The sequence below is a fragment of the Oryctolagus cuniculus genome, chromosome 19 (assembly GCF_964237555.1).
Source record: "Oryctolagus cuniculus chromosome 19, mOryCun1.1, whole genome shotgun sequence".
NCBI lineage: Eukaryota > Metazoa > Chordata > Mammalia > Lagomorpha > Leporidae > Oryctolagus > Oryctolagus cuniculus.
Window position 1 is genome coordinate 64,131,329 of NC_091450.1, and position 27,042 is coordinate 64,158,370.

A 27,042-nucleotide genomic window follows, 5' to 3' on the forward strand; every position below is an offset into this window, starting at 1 on the left:
GCAGGGCCCAAGGACTTGGGCCATCCTCCACTACACTCCTGGGGCACAGCAGAGAGCTGGCCTGGAAGAGGGTCCACTGGGACAGACTCCAGCACCCCGACCGGGACTAGAACCCAGTGTGCCGGCGCCACAAGGAGGAGGATTAGCCTAGTGAGCCGTGGCACTGCCCTTAAATGTGATTTTACATAGACATTCTTATTAAGAGACTCAGGCAAATATAATCAGTGATCTCTACTGACAATATACATGACAACAATAATAGTCATGACAAAGTGGAAATAAAATTTCTTAAAAGAAATATTTCTGGATATCTGCAGGAAAGAGTAAAAAATGGTATATTGTTGACCAAAGACTTATGAAAATTGTATAAAGAGCATAAGGAAAAGAGTACATATGAAAAGGCCATGTTGGAGCTGATGGCTCCCACTCTTCTGCTGGCCTATAGTCAAGCTTGGGACATTTTAAAGGAACTAGGATAATGCCTAAACCCTGGTGCCAGTACAAATCAAATCACTAAAAAGTCTATCGACCACAGATTAATTTGAGTGCATACTGGAAAAATGGGTCAACCACAATAGCTAGAGCCTTAGTTGATACTGGGGGTGGGGGACTTCTTAATTTATGGAAACACTAATAGCTTCAAAAAAGGGGTGCTGATTATTATTACTGGGATTGGAGGAAATGAGATAACAACTTAAAAAGTAAAATTAACAATGAAAGCAGGAAAATTACCTTGGTATTCTGTAGTATTTGTACCTATTGCAGAATGTATAATGGAATATATATACTTCAAGGTATGACCTAAATTCACTTGAAGAAAAGCATCAATTTGTTGTAACAAACAGATATTAAAACAGTTTTAGGGGCCAGTATTGTGATGCAGTAGGTTAGTCCTCCACCAGCAGTACTGGCATCCCATATGGGTCCCCGTTATAGTCCTGGCTGTTCCTCCTCCAATCAAGCTCTCCGTTATGGCTTGGGAAAGCAGAAGAAGATGGCCCAGGAACTTGGGCCCCTGCACCCACATGGGAGACCTGGCAGAATCTCTTGGCTCTTGGTTTTGGATCACTGCAGCTCTGGCTGTTGTGGCCATTAGGGGAGTGTACCAGGAGATGGAAGAACTTTCTCTCTTTCTCTCCCTCTCACTGTCTGTAACTCTACCTCTCAAATAAATAAATAAAATCTTTAAAAAACAGTTTTAGTAGGTACAGCCACTATACCACTGATGATATTACCACAGCCAAGATGGTTTCTTTAAAAACAATATTGCATTCCTGGAGGAAATAGCTGATATTATTAATAAATACATACAGTCAGGAACATTGACCCATACTATCTATATACCGCTACTAGATATCTACTGTGCTATTTACATAGTTCCACTATATGCCATAGAACAATGGGAGAACATTTAGATGAAAGTAGCATAACTGGAATGTGAATAACCCATTTTATCTAAGGCATTATTCAGGGAATGACTTTAGAAAAAGTATAAGAAACATTACATGACTTATTACACACATGAAAAGCAAAAAAGGTGGTAAATTAATCCAGATAAAATTCCAAATCCTCTCAAAATGTTAAACTTTTAGAAAAACATTGGAATTCGCTGGCACCGTGGTTCACTGGGCTAATCCTCCACTTGTGGTGCTGGCACCCTGGGTTCTAGTCCTGGTTGGGGCACCAGATTCTGTCCCCGTTGCTCCTCTTCCATTCCAGCTCTCTGCTGTGGTCCAGGAAGGCACTGGAGGATGGCCCAAGTGCTTGGGCCCTGAACCCACATGGGAGACCAGGAGGAAGCACCTGGCCCTTGGCTTTGGATCTGTGCAGCACGCCGGCCATAGCGGCCATTTGGGGAGTGAAACAACGGAAGGAAGACCTTTCTCTCTGTCTCTCTCTCTCTCACTGTCTAACTCTGCCTGTCAAAAAAAGAAATAAATACATTGGAATCAATGACATCAGAAAGATTCTCCATAAAGTCCATCAAAAAGTTAATCTTATAGACCCTATCAATGAAAAGGAAACCCAAAGATTTATAGGAATCCTCACTTATTGGAGGACTCCCATTCTTCATTTGAGACAATTTTTATAACCCCTGTATAAATTTACAAAGAAAAAAGTAATTGGGGACAGAAAAAAAGAGTAAGGCATTTGAAAAGGTCAAAGCTGGTATAAAAACTGTCTGGTCTTTGAAAGAGAGACCAATGTAAATTCAGGTTTCCGTGTAACATGGTTATGCTGATTGGAGTTTATGGCAAAAGCAAGGGAGAATTTTTTCCTTGGATTTGTGTCTCTATATGAAATGGAGCTAAACTAGATAAACATGGAGTTGCACAATTATATGAAAAAATAGGTAATGAAAGATCCTCTCTAAAAAGTGAATCAATTCCTGCCTTGCAAAAAACATCTCTCCTGTTTGTTGAAATGCAAGATACAGTAAGTTAACTGAGGAGCAGAAACAACACGCTTGGTTCACTAATGAGATGGCAAAATGCATAGGACAAATGTGTTGCTGGTTGGTGATTGTATGTAACCTTTGCACAAAAGTGATTTTAGAAACCACTGGTAAACAGTGAAGCAGTCAATTACCTGAACTAACATTAGGCCCTTGTTAGTTAGAGGAGAATGTCACATTTTCAATGACTCATGGGCAGTTGCAGATATAATAGCTACATAGATGCCTATTTGGAAGGGTAAAAATGGAAATTCAGGAATGGGACTTATGGGGTAAGCAATTGTGGTAAGACATCTTGAACATTTCACAAAATACTGACATCTCAGTTTTCAGTATAGATGCCTTTGCCACTTTGAATTCATCTGAACATGAGTATAATGATCAAGGGGAACAACTAGCTAAAATTGCATCTAATAAAAAATCAAAAGAAAAGGACTATTCCCTGGCAAAATGGGTGCACCATCATTCAGGCTACCTGGAAGCACAAGCTATGCACAGGTGGGCATTAGCCAAGGGAATATCATTTATCCATTTTAAGCAAATAATAAAAAATTTTTAAAAATAAAACACCAAGAATGGGGAGTACTACTAACAATTACAGGATGATTGGCTTAAAGAACTTCACCAGCTCAAATCTGGCAAATAGATTATATAAGGCCTTTACTTACTAATAGAGGGAGTCAATGTATTTGTACTTGTGTTGATACGTATTCTGAAGTATTAGGAACTTGTCCTTATCAATGAGTTACTCTGAAGAATACTTGCTGTACATTGGATATACTCACTCTATATTTTGGGCCCCTTTACATTGTCAGAGTGACAATGGCTCCCATTTTAAAGGAAATTGAGTAATATTGCAGGGGACACAATTTAGAGCAGATATATATTCTTTACCATCCTTAAGCAGCACACCTTAGTGAGAGAATTGATGGTCTTTTTAAAGTTTAAGAAAACAGATTATTCTTGTACAAATTGACAAGATAATTTATTTTTAGGATTAAAACCAATAAAATGGACCCACAAGGAGAAAGTTTTCTTTGCACAGAAAGAAAAAGCAACTCATTTGTATGTTCAACATTTCCATGTAAAGACTGCATCATCTCAGAATTCTGATGCACCTATAGCCATGTTGGGGAGGGGGCTTTAAATAACATCCTCAGTGCAGACACTTGTACATAAATATATTATCAAAATCAGAAGTTTTATGTTCTTTTTAATATATTTATTACCTTTTCTCCAATCATGTTGATCATTAATTTGTTTAAAATATATATTAACTTCCATTTTATATCCATGAAACTCTTTACAAATTATAGTATTTTCACTTACCATAGATTTCAGCAGATCCACAATTGGGAGGGGACATTTCATAGAGTCAGCATGTCCATAATAAGGTGACAAGGCTGTAAAGGCAATGACGGTGCTTTATTTGCATTGTTCTCTCTAACACTCCCTACCTCTATCTCTATCTACCTCTATATCTCTTTCTATCTCTATTTCTCTATCTCTACCATCTCTGTCTCTATTTCTATTTTTATCGCATTGAAATCCTCCCAGGCTTAGGAAGAAATGTTTTTTTTTTTAATTTTTAAAAAAGATGTTATTTATTTATTTGAGAGGTGGAGTTATAGACAGAGCAAGGGAGAGGCAGAGAGAAAGGTCTTCCATCTGCTGGTTCACTCTCTAAATGTCTGCAGTGGCCAGAGCTGAGCCAATCTAAAGCCAGGAGCTAGGAGCTTCTTCCAGGTCTCCTACATGGTGAAGGAACAAAGCATGTGGGATGGTGTGGGATTAATTAGGTCAACATTTTATATAAAATAGGTTGTTTTTATAGTTCTGCAAATAGGTGTTCACCATTCAGTTAAAATATAGTCATGAAGCCCTTGTGTAATTTTAAGGAACACAAAAATTAATTTTACAATATAAAGTACATCTTGTAAAATCTAGAGACAAAGAAACATGTATCTCAAAATATCTAATTATTGGGGAATATTTTTAGCCTGTATTCAAAAAAAGGGGGAAGAAAGAAAAGGAATACCATGGCCAAAAAGCCAGGGGAAGGAGTGATCATTTGGCAGCTGCTTGGGATGCACATATCCCACATTGATGTGCCTGGGTTTGAGTTTTGAATTTATACTGCACTCCCACTTCCTGTGAATGGGCAACTGGAGGGAAGCAGGTGATTGATTAACTTGTTGGGTCCCTATCATCTGTGTAGGAGACCCAAATTGAATTGCCCCCAGGCTTTGGCCTTGGCCCACCCTTGGCTATTGCAGATATTGGGAGATTTTCTCTCTCTCTCTCTCTCTCTCTCTCTCTCTCTCTCTCCATAAAAGATATTTAATAAAATAAAATCCAATTTTTTGGTTAAATAAAATGAGCTTATGACTAGAAGAGACTAAACTGTTATTTTATTTATGTTATATATCTATATAAAATCTACTTTTATATAAAGTTTTTCTGCTCATGTTTATATAAAATAACTGTGCATGCATCTTTGATGTATGTCACTAAATAATTTATGGCATATTTTCAAAAGAATTCAACACTGCTGTATACAGAGAGAATAAACTTGCACATTTTAGGTGTGAAATTTGGTGATATTTTTCCTGCATTGAACAGTGAAAAATAATAAATCAAATGGAAAAACAAATTTAAAATTTGGAGCCAGAAAAAAGCACAAAATTTGGTTGTGTCAAGAGTATTTGTATTCTTAGGCAAGGTTGTGGCTGTTAAGGTGATGGTAAATAACATCTTTGACAAAATCTTTTCATGTTATATGTGTATATATATGAATACAAGGTGAAGGCCTATACCTCCTGGAATTGTGTAACTGGCTTCATTTACTTCCACATATTGATATGATATTTTTAAATTCATTGTGAGACTTGAAACTTTAATGTCCCTTCCAACTTTTATATTAAACATAAAAAGAGGCTGGCACCACAGCTCAATAGGCTAATCTTCCACCTGCGGCGCCAGCACACCTGGTTCTAGTCCCAGTCAGGGCACCGGATTCTGTCCCGGTTGCTCCTCTTCCAGTCCAGCCCTCTGCCGTGGCCCGGGAGTTCAGTGGAGGATGGCCCAAGTCTTTGGGCCCTGCACCCGCATGGGAGACCAGGAGAAGCACCTGGCTCCTGGCTTCGGATCAGTGCAGTGCACTGGCCACAGCGTGCCAGCCAAAGATTCCACTGGGGGGTGAACCAACGGCAAAGGAAGACCTTTCTCTCTTTCTCTCTCTCTCACTGTCCACTCTGCCTGTCAAAAAAAAAAAAAAAACATAAAAAGAAGAAAATTGAAAGTTATTTTTGCCTGTTGAAGAAGCACTAATGGGTTATCTTGAAATTGGTCAAGAATAAAGCCATGGTGTATGTTATGAACGATAATCTGTTAAAGTTATTGTAAGTTATCTGTATTTAGCAGCATATATTCATCAAAAACGATCTGAACTTGATTTTAAAGACTATTAAGAAGTTATGTTCAGAAGTTTTAACATTGATGAAGTAATTATTTGCTGTGAAAGAAACAAATATTGAATTAATAAGCAAAGATGGTGTGATACCTTTGGGTTTTATGAAGCTGCTGAAAGTAAGTTAAGCAATTCAATTCACTTGAAAGAAAAACATGTTTAATATCAATAGAAACTTTGAAGATATTGGTGCAAAAGATACAACCTCAGAGATTGTATTTTTTTTTTTTGCTCACTCTGTTCAATGTGGATTTGAAGTACAGTGGTGAAAACAGTAAATGTGACATTTGAAAACAAACAAACAAAAAAACCCTATACTTGAAAACAAAAGTTGTGACATGTTAACATAGATTACATGGATCATCGTCTCTTTTTGCACTCATTATTCTTTAAAAATCCATAGCTGTGTTTTGCTCTGATAATTGCAAATTTTGAACATTTACTCGGTTTGTTGTTTAATGATGTTGAAGAATGGCTAAAAAGTAGATGTGTTCATTTAACAATCATATTAACTTCCAGACCATAACATACAAAGCCTTGTAGGAGCAACTCAGTAAAATTTGGTGAAAGGAAGAATGAATAATATTATTTATGAACTTCTGTGTACCAAAAACTTAGTTGTTAGTTGTTTTCTTCAACTTGTTAGCTTATTGCAATCCCATTTGTGTATTTTTCCTTTTATTACCTATGCTTTTGGGGTCTTACACAAGAAACATTTGCCTAGGCCAATGTCTTGCAGCATTTTCCCTATATTTTCTTCTAGTAATTTGATGGTTTGGGGGATTAAGTTTAGATTCCTTTTCCATTGTGAATTTATTTTGTATGTTGTAAGGAAGGGATATTGTTTCAAACTTCTGCAAGTAGAAATCCAATTTTCCAAACATGGTTTGTTTGAAAGGAGTACCCTTTTTCCAAAGTATGATTTTAGGTAGTTTGTCAAAGATCTGTTGATTGCAGATGCTTGGGTTAATTTGTAGGGTTTCTATTCTGATTCATTGCATACATGTCTACTTTTATGATAATACCAGGTTGTTTTTTCTTATAATAGCCCTGTAACTAAATAATTTCTTGGTTATCTTAAAAAGAATGCAATGTTGCTATTATAGAAATAATTATATTGCAAATTGTAGGTCTGAAATTTTGAGATATTTCCTGCATTGGACAGTGAAAATATTAAATCAAAGACAAAACAAATTAAAAATTTAAAGCCCTGAAAAGCTCAAAAATTGTGTCAAATGTACTTGTATTCTTAGGCAAAGCTGTGGCTCTCATGGTGATAAACAACATTATTTTTTGACAAAGTCTTTACCATGTAGGAATCCTGAGTTGTATGAATACCTGGAACTATGTAACTGTCCTTGTTTACTTCCACAGGTTGATGACAGACATTTTTCAGATCAATGTGAGACTTGGAACTTTAATGTCTTTTATATTAAAAACAAAAACAATAAAATTGATATGTCTTGCTATCTGGTATTATCATGCCTCTGGCTCTGTATTTATTGTTTAAGATTGTTTTGGATATTCAGGGATTTTTATTTTTCCATATGAATTTTAGGATTTTTTTTGGTTCTGTGTAGAATTTCCTTGGAATTTTCATTGGAATGACACTGACTATGTAAATAGCTGTGGGTAGTATGGACATTATGATTATATATTATTTTAATTCATGAATATGGTCAATTTTCCTATTTTTGTATCTTCTATTTATTTCAATTTTTTTGTAATTTTCATTGTAGAAATCATTCACATTCTTGGTTAAATGTATCCCATGGCACTAGAATTTTTATAGGTATTATGAATAGGACTGTTGTTTTAAGACCTTTTCCAGACAGAACATTGCTGGAGTTTAAGAACGCTATGGATTTCTCTGCATTGATTTTATAACCTGCAACGTTGTCAAATTCTCTTATCAATTCTAATAGTCTCAGTGGATTTTTTTTTGGTTCCCATGTATAAAGGATCATTTTGTCTTCAAACAGGGTTAATTTGACTTCTACCATTCCAATTTTATTTGTTTGGTTTCTTTTTCTTACCTAATGACTGTGGCTAAAACTTCCAGAAATATATTAAGTAATAGTGGTGACAGAGGGTGTCATTGTCTGATTTCAGATCTTAGTGTAAATACTTGCAGCTTTTCCCCATTCAATGTAACTTTAGCTGTGGATTTGTCATATACTGTATTGATTGTATTAAGGTATATTCCTTCTATACCCAATTTTATTATAAAAGAATATTGTATCAAATGCTTTCTCTGCATCGATTGAGGAAATTATGACTTTAGCCTTCATTTTATTGATATAATATATCAAATTTATTTATTTATATATGTTGAACCATTCTTGGCTCTCTAGGGTAAATCCCATTTAGTCTGGGTGGATTTTATTTTTGATGCATTGCTGAACTCAATTAAGTAGTAATTTGTTCAGAATTTTTGCATCCGTGTTCAACAGAAATATTGGTCTGTAATTCTCCTTTTCATTGTAATTTTACTTGGTTTTGGAATTAAGGCAATTCTAAAATTTAGCATCCTAAAATGATTTTGAAATGGTTTCCTCTTTTCCAGCTGTTTTTGGAACACTTGAGAAGTATGGATATGAGTTCTTCCTTAAACTTTTGGTATAATTAAGTAGTGGTATTAAGCATGCAGGTCAGGGCTTTTCTTTGTTGAGAGGAACTTTAACCCTGCATCAATATCAGTCTTGGTTATTGATCTATTCATGTTTTCTATGTCTTTGTGTCTCCATCTTGGTAAATTGTATGTGTCCAGAAATATATCAGTTTTTCTAGATTTTCCAATTTGTTGTCATATAGCTGTTTGTAATAATTCATAATTATTCTTTATATTTCTGTGGTATCAATTGTGACATCTTCCTTTTCATTTCAGATTTTTATTAACTTGTGTCTTCTCTTTTTTGGTTAGTTGGGTAAATGATTTTTCAATTTTATTAATTTTTAAAAAAACTTCATTTCACTGATCTTTTGTATAGTTTTTATTTGTTTTTTTGTTTATTTCTTCTGTAATTTTTATTATCTTTCCTCCTAGTAATTTTGGGGTTTTATTAAATTGTTGTTATTTTTGTATGTCATGAGGTGGATTGTTAGATCATTTATATGATATCTTTAATTTTTGTTATAGCCACTTATTGATATAAACTTAACACTGCTTTTACTTTGTATATAAGTTTGATATGCTGTTCTTTCTTTGTCATTTATTTAAAGGATTTTTTTTTATTTGTCTTTTGATTTCTTCTGTGATCCACTCTTCATTCAGGAATATGTTGTTTATTCTCTATGTGTAGAATATTTTCTTGAATTTCTTTGGTTGTTCATTTCCACCTTGATTCCACAATGATCAGAAAAATTATATGATTTGGTCCCACTTTTTAAAAACTTGTTGAAACTTGTTTTATGACCACAGTTCATTGTAGGGAGTACTCAGTTCATTGATGAAATGAATTTCTATGCTGCAGCTGTGGGATGGAATGTTCCATTTGGTTTAAATTGTAGATGAGCTCTGTTTTTTACTTTGTTTATTTTTATCTTGTTTATCTGTCCTTTGATGAAAGTGGTGTGTTGAAGTGCACCATAATTATTGTATTGAAGCTTATGTCTCGTTCTAGAACAATTAACATTCCTTTCATAAAATTGAGTGTCCTAGCATTGGTTGCAAATATACATGCCATAGTCAAATCTTCTAATTATATTGATCCCATAATCATTATATGACTTTCTTTGTCTCCTTTAAGAGTTTTTTTTTCATTTTTTCTTTTTTTTTAAGTGGGCGGCCGGGGGTGGGGTGTTGCGGGGTGCCAAGCCCCGCGCTCACACTGCCCAAGCAGCAGGAGGGGAGGGAGGAGACACGGGAGTCGCTCGCGCTGATCATGGGGACAAAAGGTGGGGTCATGAGGAGGAGAGGCACCGCCGCCACCCCTGCAGCCGCCCCTGCAGCCACAGCCTCCTGCCTCCTCCACCTGCCTGCCAGCTGCTGGCAGCCCAAGGTCCCAGGACGCGGCAGCCCCCCAACCCCGCAGGCAGCCCTCAGGCCTCCTTCCCCGGGCAGCCAGGGCCGCCACCTCCGAGACTTTGTTTTTTTGAGCTCGGCTGGCCCTGAATCAGTTTTTTTTTCTTAAAGTCTATTTTGTGTGATATAAGTGCAGGTACTCCTGCTCGCTTTTGATTTCTATTTGCATGTAATATATTTTTCCCACCTTCGAATTTCAGTATGTGTGAATGTTCATTGGTAAGTGTGTTTTGTGTAGCTGGGTCTTGTTTTTGTTGTTTTTTTTTTTTTTATCTACTCAGCCAATCTGTATCTTTTAATTGTGTAATTGAGCCCTTTTACATTCAAATTATTGTTGATATGTAATGATTTTGTTCAGCCATTTTCCCATAAATATCACTGTTGTTCGTTCAGAATCACCACTGTTCTATTTATTTATTTATTTATTTTTTTGGACAGGCAGAGTTTGAGAGAGAGAGAGACAGAGAGAAAGGTATTCCTTTTCCATTGGTTCACCCCCCAAGTGGCCGCTATGGCCGACGCATTGCGGCCCTTGTACTAGGCCGATCTGAAGCCAGGAGCCAGGTGCTTCTCCTGGTCTCCCATGGGGTGCAGGGCCCAAGGACCTGGGCCATCCTCCACTGCACTCCCGGGCCACAGCAGAGAGCTGGACTGGAAGAGGAGCAGCTGGGACAGAATCTGGCGCCCAACTGGGACTAGAACCCCAGGGTGCCAGCGCCACAGGCAGAGGATTAGCCTAGTGAACCATGGCGCCGGCCATCCACTGTTCTATTTTAAAGATTTATTTATTTATTTGAAATACAAAAATACAGATAAAGAGAAGGAGGGAGAGAGAGAGAGAGAATCTTCCATTTGCTGGTTCACTCCGTGAATGGCTGGGCCACGCTGTAACCAGGAATCAGGAGCTTCTTCCAGGTTTTCCACATGATGGCAGGGGCTTGAGGACTTGGGCCATCTTTTGTTGCCTTCCCAGGAATATTAGCAGGGAGCTAGCTAGAAGTTGAGCACTCAAGGCATGAACTTGTGCCCATATGGTATGGCAGCACTGCAGAAAGTGGCTTCACCTCCTATGCCACAGTGCTGGACCCACCACTGTTCTTTTGCTGGGAGTTTTCTGTCTTCACCTTCTTTCATGATGCTGATTTCTGTTCTCTGTTTCTGTATGTAATACATCCTTAAGTATTATTTGTAAGGCTGGCCCAATGTTGAAATATCAGAATTGGAGCAGCCAGGACTTGAACTGGTGCCCATGTAGGATGCTGGCACTTCAGATAGTAGCTTTACCAGCTACACCACAGTACTGGCCCCTGTTTGTTAATTTCTTATGTGAACCATTCTTTTTTTTTAAAAGATTTTTTTATTTATTTACTTGACAGGTAGAGTTACAGACAGAGAGAGAGAGAGAGAGAGAGAGAGAGAGAGAGAGAAAGGTCTTCCCTCCATTGGTTCATCCCCCAAATAGCCTCCATGGCCAGTGCTGCGCCAGTCCGAAGCCAGGAGCCAGGTGCTTCCTCCTGGTCTCCCATGCAGGTGCAGGACCCAAGCACTTGGGCCATCCTCCACTGCCCTCCCAGGCCACAGCAGAGAGCTGGACCGGAAGAGGAGCAACCGGGAATAGAACCCGGCGCCCATATGGGATGCCGGCACTGCAGGCGGAGGATTAACCAAGTGAGGCACGGCGCCGGGCCCTATGTGAACCATTCTAACAGTGGTCTGGTGAAACCTCATTGTGGTTTTGATTTGAATTTCTAATGGCTACTGATTCTAAGCATTTTTTCATGTGTCTGTTGGCCATTTGAATTTCCTCTCAAAAAATGCCTGTTCAAGTCCTTTGCCCATTTCTTAACTGTATTTTCTGTTTTGTTGTTGTTGAGTTCCTAAGCTCTTTATAGTTTCTGAATATCAGTCCTTTATTAGTATCATGGCTTCAAAATATTTTTCCCATTCTGTTGGTTGCCTCTTCACTTTGGTGACTTTTTTTTTCAGAGTAGAAGGTTCTCAGCTTGATGCAATCCCATTTCCCAAATTTAGCTTTGATTGCCTGTGTTTCTTGTGTGTGTGTGTGTGTGTGTGTGTGTGTTTTACCAAGACATCTTTGCTTATGCCAATGTCTTGCAGAGTTCTCTCAATATTGCCTAGTAATTTGATGGTATTGGGTCATAAATTTAGGTCTTCGACACATTTTGAGTGGATTTTTTTTTAAGTGTAAGGAACGGGTCTTGTTTCAAACTTCAGAATACAGAGACCCAGTTTTACCAGCACTGTTTATTAAAGAGACTGTCCTTGCTCCAGGGATTGATTTTAGCTGCTTTGTCAAAGATAAGTTGGTTGTAGATGCATGAATTGATTTCTGGAGTTTCTAATCTGTCCCATTGGTCAACACATCTATTTTTGGGCAGGTCTTTATTTCACCTTGAATGATGGATGAGATCTTCCCTAGGTATTCTGGGTTGGGTGTGAATCCCATTGCAAGAAATTGTTTTCATTTTTAAAAGGTTTGTTCATGATTGGTTCACTAGCTTTGTTCCTCCCTCATTCATCATAGAATACTCCAGCCTCAGATACTCCCTACTTTGAGTTGCCTCCTGACTGTAAGGAAAACTGATGTAAATGAGCTTGTGTTCTCCATGTTGGGGATTCACATGATGCTAGTTACTTAATTCTGACCACTACTTCTCCCTCCATGATGTATTTTGATTTTGGCACAGGCAACTATGGAACAGATTTCATGCTGAGATAAAATATGCTGGCACATTCAGATTCCCATCAGAAAACTCTCTAAATTATTTGGCATTGTCCATAATGCTAGTGTCCTATTATCTGTACATAGCAGAAAAAGCCACAAAATACACAAAGAAATATGGGGGAAAGTTATTGGTGAAATAACATCTGAAACCCTGTTCAATATTAATCACTATGGGCAGTTGTATCCTGCAATCTTAGTGTTTGTGTAGCGTTTGTTAACTAAAGTTGTACCTAATACACTATTACTAATTAAATATGCTGCATTGATAAATGCTGCATTATAAATGATGTTTCTGTGTAATAAAAAAGAGCAAAATAATGTAACCCTTTGATACTGAGATGCCTAATAGGAAAAAGGTACACAAAAATCTGCATCAATTGAGAGTATGTTATAAAGTCTTGCATACTGAACCATCAAGAATCATGGAGAACCATGAATGTTTGGTGTAGCAGTTAACATGCTGCCTCTTGGGATTTCTGTATCCCACATTGGAATGTCTGGGTTCTCATATTGGCTTTGATTCTGATTCCAGCCTCCTGCTAACATGAGCCCTGGAAGACAGCAGGTGTTGATTCCACTACTTTGATTCCTGCCACTCATGTGGGAGATCCAGGTAGAGGTCAATGCTCCTGGCTTCAGCTTGGCCCAGCCTTTGGCATTATGGCCATTTGAGGAGTGAACCAGTGAACGGAAGACCTCTGTCTCTTTCCACCTTTCAAATACATTCTTTAAAATCTGGAATTGAACAGAAGTGAGAGTTAAGAGAGTGATGATAAGCCCACTAGTCAAGTCTTCCAAACATGAGGGGGGAGTAAATGATGTAATGTGATGCCATCAACTTTAAGAATTTCAAATATCTTTGTTTCATCAGTGAATCTTAATAGTGTTCTTCATTGAAAAGAAAATTTTAAGATATTTACTTATTGAAAAGGCTGAGTGGCAGAGAGGAAAATACAGAAACTTAAAAAAATCACAGTGCATAAAATATCCAGCACCTAGTAGAATCACATAGATAATAAATGTCTGTTGAAAATAGATCTTTGTAAATAATAGAATAGGAGTGGGAGAAGAAAGATGGGTGGGAGTATGGGTGGGAGGGAGGCAGGGTGGGAAGAATCCTAAATTAGTATATATGAAATGCTGAAGTCTGTATTCCTTAAATAAAATTTTAATAAATAAATAGATGAATAAACAAATAAATAATAGTTTGTGGAATGCCTGTCTATTGACAAAAAGCAAACACAACTGAAGAGGCCAAAAATTTAATCTAGATAGTTTCAAACAATGTTAATATATCTGTTTAATGGATCATCACACAGTCAGCAAAATTAAGCCTTTGAAAACTATTGCTTTGTGACACAGAGTGATGTTTGGTGCAGTGGTTAGGATGCCTGCATCCTGTATCATCCCATACCAGAGTGCTTTGGTTCAATACTCATCTCAAGCTTCCTGTTAATGCAGATCCTGGAAACCAATAGGTAATAACTCAAATAATTAGGTCCCTGCCACCCACATGAGACCTGAATTGAAATTTGGCTCCTGGATTTTGCTCAGCCTGGTCATTGTAGGCATCTGGGGAAGTGAACCCATGAGTAAGAGTGCCCCCTCAAATAGCTAAACTTAAAAAAAATAAGAACTAGATAAACAGTGTAGATACCTTATGATTATTCCCATGTAAAAATATCTGGATAAGTAAAGTGGCAAAATTACAATAATTGTGGTTTTACCAAGCTAGTAGAACCTGGGATGATTTTTAAAAATTATTCTTTTTGAAAGGTGTTTATTTGGATAAAAGGGAAATACTAAAAATTCCATCATCCAGGAAATCCACCACCATTGCAAAGTAGGTTCTGCTTTATTTCTGCTGTTTCCACCTCTTAGTCTATTCTTTGGGCAACTTTTGTCAGTCACATGGTGTTGAAATACCATAATCTATTTGCCTACAGTAATATTTGCCATGACATCTTGGTTGCAACGTTTTCATTGGGAGAAGAAATGATGGAGCCATGTCATTACCCAAATTCTCTCTTATGTGTTGAGGCTAAAATTTTTAAAATAATAAAAAAAGAAGAAACACCTGTGTGTATCAGTATTGTTGCATTCATTCTGTCAAAATATTTATATTTTTGTCAAAACAATGTTTAAAATGTTATAATACATTTATAAAATTTTTTATTCATCTGTGATTAGTTAAGAATTTACTGTACATGGGTGAAATAGTCATCTTTCCATTTTATTATTATTTATAGCCCTTGCCTATATCACCACTGAACTAGGGCCTTTTTACTTGTTTATCTATTTAGTGGAACATTTACCCTGTTGACTGTAGTGTTACCTCAAATACTGAAAAAAAGAACGAAGAAGGAAATAAGGAAGGAAGGATAAAGTCAAGGGGAGGGAAGGGAGAGTGAAGGGAGGGGGGTTGCTAGGGAGGAAGGGAAGTGTCATATTTTAGAATTGTATCTATAAACTACATTTAACCTGCCCTCTTTGTCTTAATATTACATTGCATAAAAGAATAAAATATTTCAGAAGAAAATAATGTTTTATGCAATATCATATAGTCATCTATAATTGTTTTTGAGAGCTATCAATAAATTATATGGAATGATATTTGGCCTAGTTATTAGCATGCATCCATCTCATATCACAGTTCTTGGATTGCTTACCTCCAGCTTCCTGCTAATGGAGACCCAGAGATGTAGCAGATGATGGAGTAAGTAATTGGGTCTATGCCACTCATGTGGGAAACCTGGATAAGTTCCTGGCTTCTGGCTTCCACCCAGACTACCCCTTGTCATTTCAAGCATTTGGGAAGTGAACCAGTGTGTGAAAGTGATCTCTTTCCTTGGTATTTATGCTCTGTACTCTCTCTCAAATAAATAAATAATTGATTAAAATACAGGATAAAACATTGTAGGTACATTATGCTAATATATGTGTAAAAATATTTGAGTAGGAAAAAGGCTCAAAGTCATAATACTTATGATTTTATCAAATTAGCAGAATGATAATTTAATTTTTTTACTTTAGTCTAAAAAATCATTTTTAAAAAGGAGAAATGATCAAAAGGATCAATAAGAAAAAACAAATCTGAATTCCATAAACCTAGAAAGGCACTGCCAATGAGGGAAGTTCTGCTTTGTTTATGGCCCTTCCCCATTTAAGGTATCCTTTTCATGACTTTTAAAAATCACATGGTATTGCCACACCGTAGTATGCTTGCATAATATTTGACATTATAGTCTGTTTGCAATCTTTCACTGAAAAATAATGACAGATCCACGTCATTACTCAGCGAGGTGACCAGAGTTGGAAGTAAGATGTCTGGAAAGTGGGTAGGGGTGGGTGCACACCCCAGGGAGACTGCAGGGCACATGAGCATAAGGGCTCTTCAGGGGCTCTAAGATGTGAAATCTCCACGTGTGGCACTTAAAACATGGCGAGATCTGTACCAGGAGGGTCAGAGATGGGTGGCAGAGTTCCTGACCTCTATGCTCTAATCCTGAGCAAATGAAGTTTGAGGGATTAGATTTGCATAGGTGTCTGTGCCCTAAGCTGGAGGTGTGATGAGACCTAGCAGGGTGCATTCCCTTTTGGAATTCTCCCAATCTGAGCTTTGATTTGGGCAGTGGAGGAGAGGCTGAAGCCCAGGATGGATGTGCTGGGGTGCAGAAGAGGGAACTTGAGGGGCCCAGTGATAGTCAGGGGGCGTTCCTAATGCAGGGAGCCTTCCCAGAGCTGACCACAGAAAGCAATGGGGTGGGGAGACTGAGACTTGCGGTGATATTTAGACTGGCATGGGTAGGTCCTGGACGGCTGTAGACCCGAAGGAGAGAGAAAGCTGGGAAGGTCAGGAGCAGGCTGATGAGAGTGCACCGAAATGGAAGAGATAAGGCCTGGTGAGTGGGGAGGGCGGTGCTCCGAGTGTCCCTGGGGTACAAAAGAGACACGTGATAGGGTGTTCAGGAAAGGGGGAATGGGCCACGGGAGAATAGCAGGGTCATGATTTGCTCCCGTTTCCGCCTTTCATGGAAGAAAGCCAGGGTCATTGCCTTTGGAGTCTAGAGGCCTGGGACACAGAAGGAGAGGGAATGTGTGAACCAAGAGTGGTTTGGAGAAGCACAGGAGAGGTAGGCGCGACCGGGGTGGAGGGCGGTCCAGCGGGCACAAGCTCCCCTGGCTGGGCACCAAGCCTGCTCCGGGAGCCGCCACCGCCACAGGGCTGGCAAGGGAGCCGCCTAGAGGGGCTTGGCCCTGCGGCTGGCTAGGGGCGGCCATCCTCGGAGCCTGTCGGATCCGGCCTCGCTCTGCGCTCTGGGGGCTCGCCCCCTGCCTGCAGCGGGCAAAGACCTCCAGCACACAGGCGCGTGGGGCTCGGGTCGCCAAGGACAACCCAGGCTCTGCGCTGTCTGGGAGCCCACCGCGGCGGAGATGAGAACCGGCAGTGCCAAAGGGCAGTGGAGGAGGCGATCTCAGAGGAGGAGAATGGGGATCGCCCGCCGGGAACCGGGATCCCGCGCTCCTTCAGGCCCCTGGTCCACTCCATGGGGGTGATCAGTTCTCGACCCTGCCCTCATCCCCGCGGACTCCTCCTTCCCTACCGCGATCCCAGCCCCCCCATTCCTGCGACCACGCCTAACTGTGTGCTGCCCATCAGTCGCGTTCATCCCCCAGACCCCTCTCTGGGTGTCTGTCTCCAGTCACCGGCAGGCCCAACCCTTCCCCGTCCCAACCCTCCCAATGCCTTCACCGCCTTAGCTTTTCCCAGCGCCCCTCTCCCTCTTTGGCTCCTGTCACTTCAAACCCGTATCCCTGCTGCTGTTTCTGCTCCGGCCACCTCCTTGCCAGCGTCCTTCCACAGGTGTCCTCAAGTCCATCCGTCCGTTCCGCGCAGACCATGCCCGCGGAGCTGTGGCTGCCTACTTCTCCTTGGCCGGTTGAGCATTCTGCTGACCCAGAGTCAGCCTGCGGATGTGAGCACGGCCACTGGGCCCGGGTCTCAGCTCTTTCTGGACATCCTCGCTTGCATGATGACCCCTGGCGGCCAGAGCCGGCACTGCAGCCGCTGCCACCTTCAGGCCAGAGCCAGGTGGTCCCTTTGGAATAGGATGCGACTCTGTGCTCCCTCCCAGAGCTGTATCCACCCACTTCTTGGAAACAGGAATCTTCTCCCGAGTCCTGCATCTTAGGCAGCCATATACTGACTCAGACTCTCCCATTCCTCATCAATCTATTGCATTGTAACCTGGGCCACGGCTGCTGTGTGCCCCTGATCCCCTGGAATAAGTACCCCTAAACCATTCACTCCCCATTTCCCAGCCCTGCTCACTCACAACCAAGCCGAGCCCCAGGACAGAGGCTCCAGTGCCTGAGACACTGCTGTTCACAGCCTATCAGTCCTATGGCACCAAGACAGCAGTAAACTGGCCAGCCTGATCCCCACCCACCACCAACATCAGCACCACTACCACCATTCCCATTCACCTTCCTGCCTTATGCTTCTTCTACTTTCCTCCTAAGCCTGATTCAGGGGGTCTGACACATTGCCTCTCAAGCTGCTTGGGCAGAGAGGCCTGAAGCTTGACAGGAATCTGGAGAACAGGAAGGAGGGAAGGCGTGGGTTAGCCTGGGAGAGAGGCTGGGGTGGGGGGTTCTGCTGAGAACCCCTTGTGAGGAAGAGGCTCTCTCAAGGGTCTCTCAGTGGTTTACTTGCAGGGGGGGTGCAGATCCCGTGGCAGCAGAGAAGCTCTGCACATAAGAAGGGAGCTGGCAGGCAGGTTTCTCACTTATCTTGCAATGTTGGGGGCTGACAAGGGTACTTCAAAAACCTTGTGGGAAATAGAGCTATATGAGAAATTTACTTTGTGCAAATATTTTTGAAATTCATGCACAAAATGTTCACAATACACATTTCCCAATAACATTTTGAAGTCCTCCTGATACATGTTTGGAAGCCTTTAATGAGATGGGTCAGATGTATGCTCTGGAAGGGACAGGAGGTTAGTCCTGATGGCCTTTTTAAAAAAAATGATTTGACAGAGTTATAGACAGTGAGAGAGAGAGAGAAAAAGGTGTTCCTTCCATTGGTTCACTCCCCAAATGGACACCATGGCTGGCGCTGTGCTGATCTGAAGCTGAAGACAGGTACTTCTTCCTGGTCTCCCATGCGGGTGCAGGGCCCAAGCACTTGGGCCATCCTCCACTGCCCTCCCGAGCCACAGCAGAGAGCTGGACTGAAAGAGGAGCAACTGGGACTAGAACCCAGCACCCATATGGGATGCCTGTGCCACAGGTGGAGGATTAATCAAGTGAGCCATGGTGCCGGCCCCCTCCTGATGGCCTTTCATGGTCAGTTTTTAAACACTCAGGTGGTCTCAGAAATGCCAGAAATGATGCTGATTGGCATTTACATTTTCAAACATAATCTTTTTCTTTTTAATCCTAGTCTCCAGAGATATATCACCAATTTACAGAAGAGAAAAATGGAGGCTCAGAAGTGTTAGAATAAAGAACCAGGGCTTTGATACTACTATCTGGTGATTTGGTTCCATGTGTGTCCTATACACAGCCCCAGTCTGTTTTCCTGGGACCAGTCTGCTTTCCCTTAGAGACAGTCGAATGCTCCGCTGTTTCTAAAAGCAAGTTCTGCCTCTTTCATCACACCCCATACCCAGAATCCTGAACCTGTGCTTCTCCCTGTCAGGTGTGACCTGGGATTGTACTGGCTGTACTGCAAGCACTTCATGAAGATGCCATGTGCCAGCATCCCTGTCCCCCGTCCTGGTGTTGCATCTGCTACAGTGGCTGGGCAAGCAAGTGCTATGACAAAGGTAGGAGGGGAGCTGGGGGCTGGGAACCTCCTGTGTCTCCAGGGAAGATCTAAGATTATTGAGTACCTATTGTGTTCTGCTCAAACCCTCAGATACATGATATTTAATCATTTTTAAATGTTGTATCTATCTTATTTAAGTCAATATTTAACATAACCTTAGAGGCAGGAAAGGTAGTTTCTAAAACTGTACTTATTTCACAGATGAGTACACTGTGGCCAAGAAAAGACAGTTTGAGTGAGACAGAGGGACATAGGTGGGCCAGGATTCTCCTAACTCCAAATTCAATGTTGTGCCCTCATCCCCCAAACACCATGACACTCTGCAGTAGGCTTCTGGTGTGAGCCACACTCACCAAGTCATGGGTCTGGAGGGCCTGCAAGTGGGGCCCAAGCAGGTCTGGGAGCCAGATGTGAGAGTCCATTACACATGTCTCATCTCCTCTCCAGATGAGCACATCTGTACCATGCAGGCCCCTGCCAGAATGGAAGGCAGTGCATGCATGATGAGTGGAGACTACCACTGCATGTGCCCACCAAGTCTGCACAGGCATGAGCACAAAGCTGTGCTGGTGAGCAGGCAGGTGAGTGCTAGGCCCCTGGGCAATGTGGAAGTCAGACCATCAATCTGGTGTTGAGGAGAGGAAATAGGCAGCACTGTTGAGAGAGTGGAGACCAAGTGGGAGACTCAACTTGGGGAACTAAGATAGAACTGCAGCATTCCCACCAGTGTCCTTGCTCTCTCAGCCAGCTTGGTACATTCTGATCCATGACATCAACAACAATCTATGGGGTTTGGGTGTAACAGGTGCATATGGGACAGCTTGGGTAGGGGAGGATGGGTGTGGAGTGGCTCAGGAGCCTAGGACTCTGCTCATCCTCCCAGAAAGCTGGCTGTGACAATAAGGGATTGTCCACGTGACAGCCTTATGCCCCCTGTCTGAATGAGGAGCTGCTCCTGGCTGGACTTATCTTTGTTTCCTTCTCAAGCTTTGACACCTATGAGGTTAATGCAAGTGCACTCATCCTGACCCTTGCCTTTGGTCCAGACCCTGCACTATCTGCTTGATGTTGGATAGTCTCTTTAACCTTCCAAGATTTGGAAGTTGGGTACTATTTTTATTCTCTTTTAAAGTGAGTTATTGGGGCTGGTGTCGTGGAATAATAGGTTAAGCCACTTCCTGCAATGTTGGCATTCCTTAGTGGGGAGTCTCAGCCATGTATATGCACCCTGTTTCTCCAGTTTCCAGTTTCCTCCTGATTCTTTCCTAGTGAACTTAAAGAAGGTCATATCCCTATTGGTAATAATATTTTAGATGATTTTTTTAAACAAAAGACTGTTCTAAACCTGATGGCTTTCTCTTCTCTGAAGATCAGACTGCTCTTAGAGGTCTCAGACCTCTCGATCTCCAGGAGCATCCAGTCAAGACCAAAAATCTTAAAGCTCTTGATGTTTCATTAATGCACTCCTTTCCCCCAGCTCTCCATTTTCTCACACCAGTTCTGGACAGGCATGAGGTGGCAATGGCTCGGATCAGGACACAAATGGAGGGTGGTGGAGCTGACAGTAGAAAAATCTACATTCCTGCTGTCACGCCTGAGCAGATACATCCCGCGATTAGCCCATCTCCTACCCCACACTATTTTCCTGGACAAGCACCCAACCCTGAACAGCAGCAGCACATCAGCCCTCTCCAAGCAGAATAAAACTACCAGGATGCACCTGTGCAGCAGTTGGATGGCCACATCTGTATCCACAGCAGCCAGAATGTCATGGAAGAAACCCGGCTTATTTTCCAAGGGAGAAGCAGGGACACTCAAGGCATCAGGACCCCAGTTCTCTAGCCAGAAACTATAGGTTCTCCTTGGCACTGATATAAAGAAAGTCAGAGAAGACACCTGAAAGAACCATGGGGCTGCCCCTGCAGTAGAGGAGGTGAGACCTGAGAGTGGGCGTCCCTCAAGTAAGGACAGTTCATGGCTTTGATGGATCCCAGTGCCTCAGCCCACATGATGGCATTTAATGGGCCTTGATTCTTCCTGGAGCTACAAAAGGGGGGCAGGATGGCCAACACCTCAAGACCATGTGGGGGGAAGAAAATGGATGGAGGTGACTGTGTTCCTGTGTCCACACAGCCTAGTGCCCAAGGCTTGGTTCTCCTCCCTCTCTCTTCCTGTGCCATGCCTTTAACTTACCTGGTAAACAGCATGAACAAGGGCACTCCAGACCCACTCTGCCTCACTGAGAATTACACCCTCCCACCAACTCTGTATAGTCTCCAGCAGGCAGGATCTGATGGCACAGACACTCCGATGAGTCTGCAGCAACTCAGTACCTTGTGCCTCATTTCTTATCCTGGCAAATGAAGAGAGTGACTGAGTTTGAGGACTGCACTTAAACATGGGTGAGTCCATCAGAGGTGACATACCATAACTCCAATTCCACCTAGCATTTACCCAACAGGAGCCTAGCATATTAGAGGCACTAGCTCATTCAAACCCCATGACAACCTCATGAGCTTGGTATCATATCCTTTTCCCAGCTTTCATAGGTCTCTAGTGGAGGAATGTACCCTGAGCCCTCCTAGGGCCTTTAGAGTGGTCTACTAATCTAGAGAGCCCCCAAACCCAGAGAATGAACTAAGTGTGCTGCACCAGACAGTGAGTGTCCTGAGAGGTAAGCTTTGTTATTCACCTCATTCTTAGTGCCTGAAATAACGCTCTGGACACAGCAGACATTTGGGAAATGATTGATGATCATAGGATGCCAAAGGGCCCCCCCTCTAGGGAAGCTGCACATTTACCTTGTGGGGTAAAGATGATGACAGTCTTGGAGGGAACATGGAGTTGAGTGGAGAAATCATGGGAGATTATCCTCCTTGATGAGTTCAATACTCTGGAATGGGGAAAGGGGGAATCTAATGAGCTTAGCAGAGTTTGTTAGGCTTCTGAATGACATTTTTGACTCTCCCAGTGGGAGATGTGGGAGGCCCTCCTGAATCAAATGGGTACCAAGACTTGTGCAGAACTAAGCCTGGGGAAATCCTCTCCTGGCCCTAGATGATTTAAGGCTCTCTAAGCTTCTGGAGGAACTCCCAGTCACCAATACCCCTCTGGGCCTTATGAGGAGGCAGGACTTAAACCACTGGATACCCTAGAAGGACCAAAGTGTGACACTCAGTTCTAGATAAATGATGCTAGAATAGAAGCAGCCACTTTACAGAGATGCAAGTTTCTGTTTGAAGTATCAGGGACTCATGGGCAAGCAGGCAGTCAAGTTTCAAAACCAGGCACCCACCCTGAGATTGTCATGGAGGATGTAGGCCTCCTGTACTTCCCTGTACAGCTGGGCATCAAATGTCTTCCTGGAGAGGATGTTGTCCTGGATGGCATCAAACTGGATCCAGGATTTCTGAGTGGCCAGGCCAAAGCCCTTGGACAGCTGATGCATGCATGTGCACACACACACACAAGCATACACATACATAGACATAAAAATACACACATATCCACACACATACACATACATGTATACATTAACACACATACACACAAATACATATATACATGAACACACAAACACACATATATACATATACACATACACAAAAACACACAAATATGCACACAAATGCACATACACACATAGACATTTACACATATACTTACATACACATACACACACAATCACATACACATACACACACAACCTCAGACAGCCAGGCTAGCATCATGGGGACCTCAGTAGCCTCCTGTATTGTTGCCTTTTATACAGGGTCCCCTTAATGTATCATATGACTCTGAGTTGGCAGCTGCTGTCAGTGAGGGGTGCAAATTTTGGCAAACTCCTTCTGGATCAGGGAGAGAATAAATTGCCCTTTGGCTATAGCTCAGAAGCTGTCATATCTGTCTAGCTCAGGTGGCATTCTCTTCAACCTGGGAGTTAAGAAGTCCCTCATCCAGGTTATGCTTCTCTCTGGCTCCCTCTTCTGAGGTCTAATAGATACAGAATCGTTCCATTTCTTTCTTCCACTCATGGTCACAGCACTGATATCCTTCTGGTCTACAGATTATAATGACCCACTTTCTTGATGCTCTTCCCCTTCCCAGATGGAAAATTCCCCCAAGAGGCTGTTTCTTCTACTTTTGGGAATGCTGACTCCTAAAAGGTGTCTGACACATAGCGTCTGGATGCTGGGTTAAATCAGCTGCAGCTACACTTTCAATGTCTCTAAGCAAAAGACTGGGCTTTTGGTACAACTGCCTAATTCTGTGATTTCCTATGTTCTCCCTCAATTTCTTAACAGTAACACACATTCCTGGAATTATCTCCCTGCTGAAAAAGAATCAAAACATCTTCCTTCTCTAGAGACAACCCAGGCTTCCAGAAGCTGCTCATCTGTGATGCCCCCACCATGCTTGCCAAAGACTTATCTACTGGACACTAGACTCATATGAGCCCTACCCTGGGAAAATGGGTTAGGTCCCAGAAGCAACTTCTTCCTGCTTTTTAAAAAATATTAATTAATGTATATATTTATTTATTTACTTAAAAGAGTTATGGCAGTGGTGGGGGTAGGTGAAAGAGAGCTTCTATCACTAATTCAGTCCCCAAATGGTCATAACTGCCAGGGCTGGGTCAGGCTGAAGCCAGGACCCAGGAATTTCATCCGGGTCTCCCATGTGGGTAGCAGGGGCCCATCCACTTGGGCCATCTTCCACTGCTTTTCCCAGGTCATTAGCAGGGAGCTGGATCAGAAGTGAAGCAGCTGTGACACAAACTGATGCACATATGGGATGCTCGTGTCACAGGTGGCAGCTTTACTTGCTGTGCCATGACTCTGGCCCTGGTAGTTTCTTCAGCTTCTGTTCAGCAGAAAGTGGGTCTCTGGAAAATGTACAATGAAAGTGCATAGAGGCAAGCAGAAGGCAGAGAGCTTCTGCAGGTTGAGACCTGGTTCCAGGCTATTTCTAAGACCCAGCTGTTCTATCCCCTTTGGATTCTACAATTCATTTGAAGTCCCTGGTATAGATTCTTCATTGTTTAAGGTAGCTCCAGTGGGTTTATATACTTATATAATTTTATATAGCTTACATCCCAAAAGTCCCAAGAAACATAATTATAAAATTCATTTGAAACATTCTAGCCTTGTCTTTCCTGAACTAGTGGAAGAAAAACCAGAACAAGGCAAAACCATGAGCCAACTGTGACAGAGACAATTCAGCAAGTGATAGGGAACACTGGATTGAGCTGTGGGGGAAGGGGTTGGTCAAAAGCCAGGGAACATTTACAGCTCAGGAGTCACCTGGCTAGGAGTTTCCATTCTGTGTATGCTTCTACTATGTTTGCTGCAGTGAGAGTCACGGGCTGTGACTGCTTCTCAGCAGGACTGAGAGAGGACTTTATATGCCATTCACAAAGTTTAGAAAGGGCTTGGCCTCTCCCCCAGGCCCTTAGCCTGGGGGATGCTGGATAAACCCCATGGCCTCCTCTGTACTCCATAGCCTCTGAGGTCCATGAAAAGAAAAACCCAATGGTCTGGACTGGCTAGGAGAGAGCTGCCTGAAGATAAGGGAGAGGTGCAACTTCTCTGGAGAAATGGAGTGTTGGGGAACAAGGTGCAGATGAAGTGGCATCACCACCTCTCAGACTGCAGCCTACTGAGCAGATCATGCCCCCACATCCTGGTTTATGGGAAACTACACACAGGTCTGTGGAAGGAAGAGCAAGTCATGATGCACATGCCAGTCATTTTTTTGACAGGCATCAGCAGCAATGCCAAGACAAGACCACCTATGAAAGCCATGCCCACCTAGTGGTGCATGAGGCAGAGGGCAATGGCCAGCTGCAGAGTTAGGTTCCAGGCCTCATGGAAGCTCCAGGCAATGTTAAGCAGTAGCCCAGTGTCAGTGCCTAATAGGTTCAGGTCCTCTCCAGCTGGAGCATGACTGGGTCCCAGTTGAAAACCTCTCATACAGGATGTGCAACACAAACCCTGTGGCCAGCAGTGTCACCTTCTGTGGATCATACCCCTACTGATACTGCAGCACAACATCCAATATGACCCCACAACTAGCCCTGGGTCATACAGCAAATCACAGCTCAGCAGCTCCTGCCCTTCTTCCAGATGGCCACCAAAATGGAGAGCAACAGGAACCCTGAGAATCCCTATTGTCCCTACCAACTCTGGTAGAACAAGTGCCACAAAACAGCTCCATGCAGAGCCCTCCATAATGGGGGCCTTTCCTGTCAGTATAGCATGGCCCCAGTAGAATGGCTGCAGCCCATGGGGAAGGTAGCAAGTATCTGGGGCTGCTGGAGCTTACAGAAGCCCTGCAGGTCATCAACAGTGCCAGGCAGCATCATGGCCAGTAACCAGGAGACACTACAGCACAAGGATGCATGAATTAAGGTAAAGGGCTCCTTGGGGTCCCCCAGCAATCTGGAGGCCCCCCTGGATAGGTCTGGCCATCATTCAGTGACAGTGCTGCTTATGTATTCTGGGAATTTCTCAGAGTGAGCTAAGTCCTAGCATTAAGATGCAACCTGAACCCCTGGATGGACATCTGGATTTCTAGGGCCTCTTGGTATTTTCCAGATGGCCCCTCAGCTCTGTTGCTGCATGCTCCTCCCTACATAGACCCATGTGCAGAGTTCCCCATTCTCACCATCTTTATGGTCCATAGTTGTTTTTTTCTGAAAGGCAGATGAGAGAGAGAGAGAGAGAGAGAGAGAGAGAGAGAGAGAGAGAGATGGAAAGAGAGTGAGGGAGAGAGATATCTCTTCCATGAGATGGTTCACACCCCAGATGGCTGTGATGGTCAGAGTTGCACCAGGCTGATGCCAGGAGCCAAGAACATATCTGAGTCTCCCACATTTGTGCATTTGCCCAAGAACTTAGGCCATCCTCTGCTCCTTTATCAGGTATGTTAGCAGGGAGCTGGGTTCGAAGCAGAGCTGCTGGGACTTGAACTTGCAGTCTTACTATGAAATCTCTGAAGGTAATATGACATTTCTCATGCATATTTTAGAATATTTATGTTTTACTTATGAAGTTTGACTGTAATGTTTCATGTTTACTGTTTCACTTGCTGATCATGTCTATTAGGTGTAATCTGTAATTCTTGCACTTTGATGTCCCTATCTTTCTTCAAATTAGGGAAGTTTTCTGCTATTATTTTGCTGAAAATGCCTTTTAATCCATTACACACCTTCAGGAATACCTAAGACACATATGTTTGGTTGTTTGATAGTGTCCCATAATCCTCAAACACTAGTTTTAGTTTTCTAATTTTTTTCCTTTTTTGGTTTTAATGAGATATTTCCCAGTATTTTTCTTCTACCTTGGATATTTCTTCTGCTTCACCAAATCTGTTGTTAAGGCCCTACATGTATTTTCTACTTGAAATATTGAATTATTCATTCATAGTATTTCAGTTTGATACATCTTCTATCTCTTGGCAAAATTTTTCATTCATGTCATGTATAGATTTCTTTGTCTCATGTATATGTAAG

At 42.1% G+C, this 27,042-nt stretch overlaps 1 protein-coding gene across 2 annotated transcripts in view; it reads left to right on the forward strand.

The window, feature by feature from the left end:
- LOC138846971 (uncharacterized) overlaps positions 1 to 27,042 on the forward strand; it is a 68,526-nt gene that overhangs the window by 12,970 nt on the left and 28,514 nt on the right. The window contains exons 2-3 of one of the 2 annotated variants that reach the window (XM_070064328.1): positions 19,401 to 19,527; positions 26,452 to 26,528. In XM_070064328.1, coding sequence (XP_069920429.1) covers positions 26,514 to 26,528 — 15 coding nt within the window. In that variant the 5' untranslated portion in view covers positions 19,401 to 19,527; positions 26,452 to 26,513. The remainder of the gene's footprint in view (positions 1 to 19,400; positions 19,528 to 26,451; positions 26,529 to 27,042) is intronic. The other variant, XM_070064327.1, reaches the window with a different exon arrangement.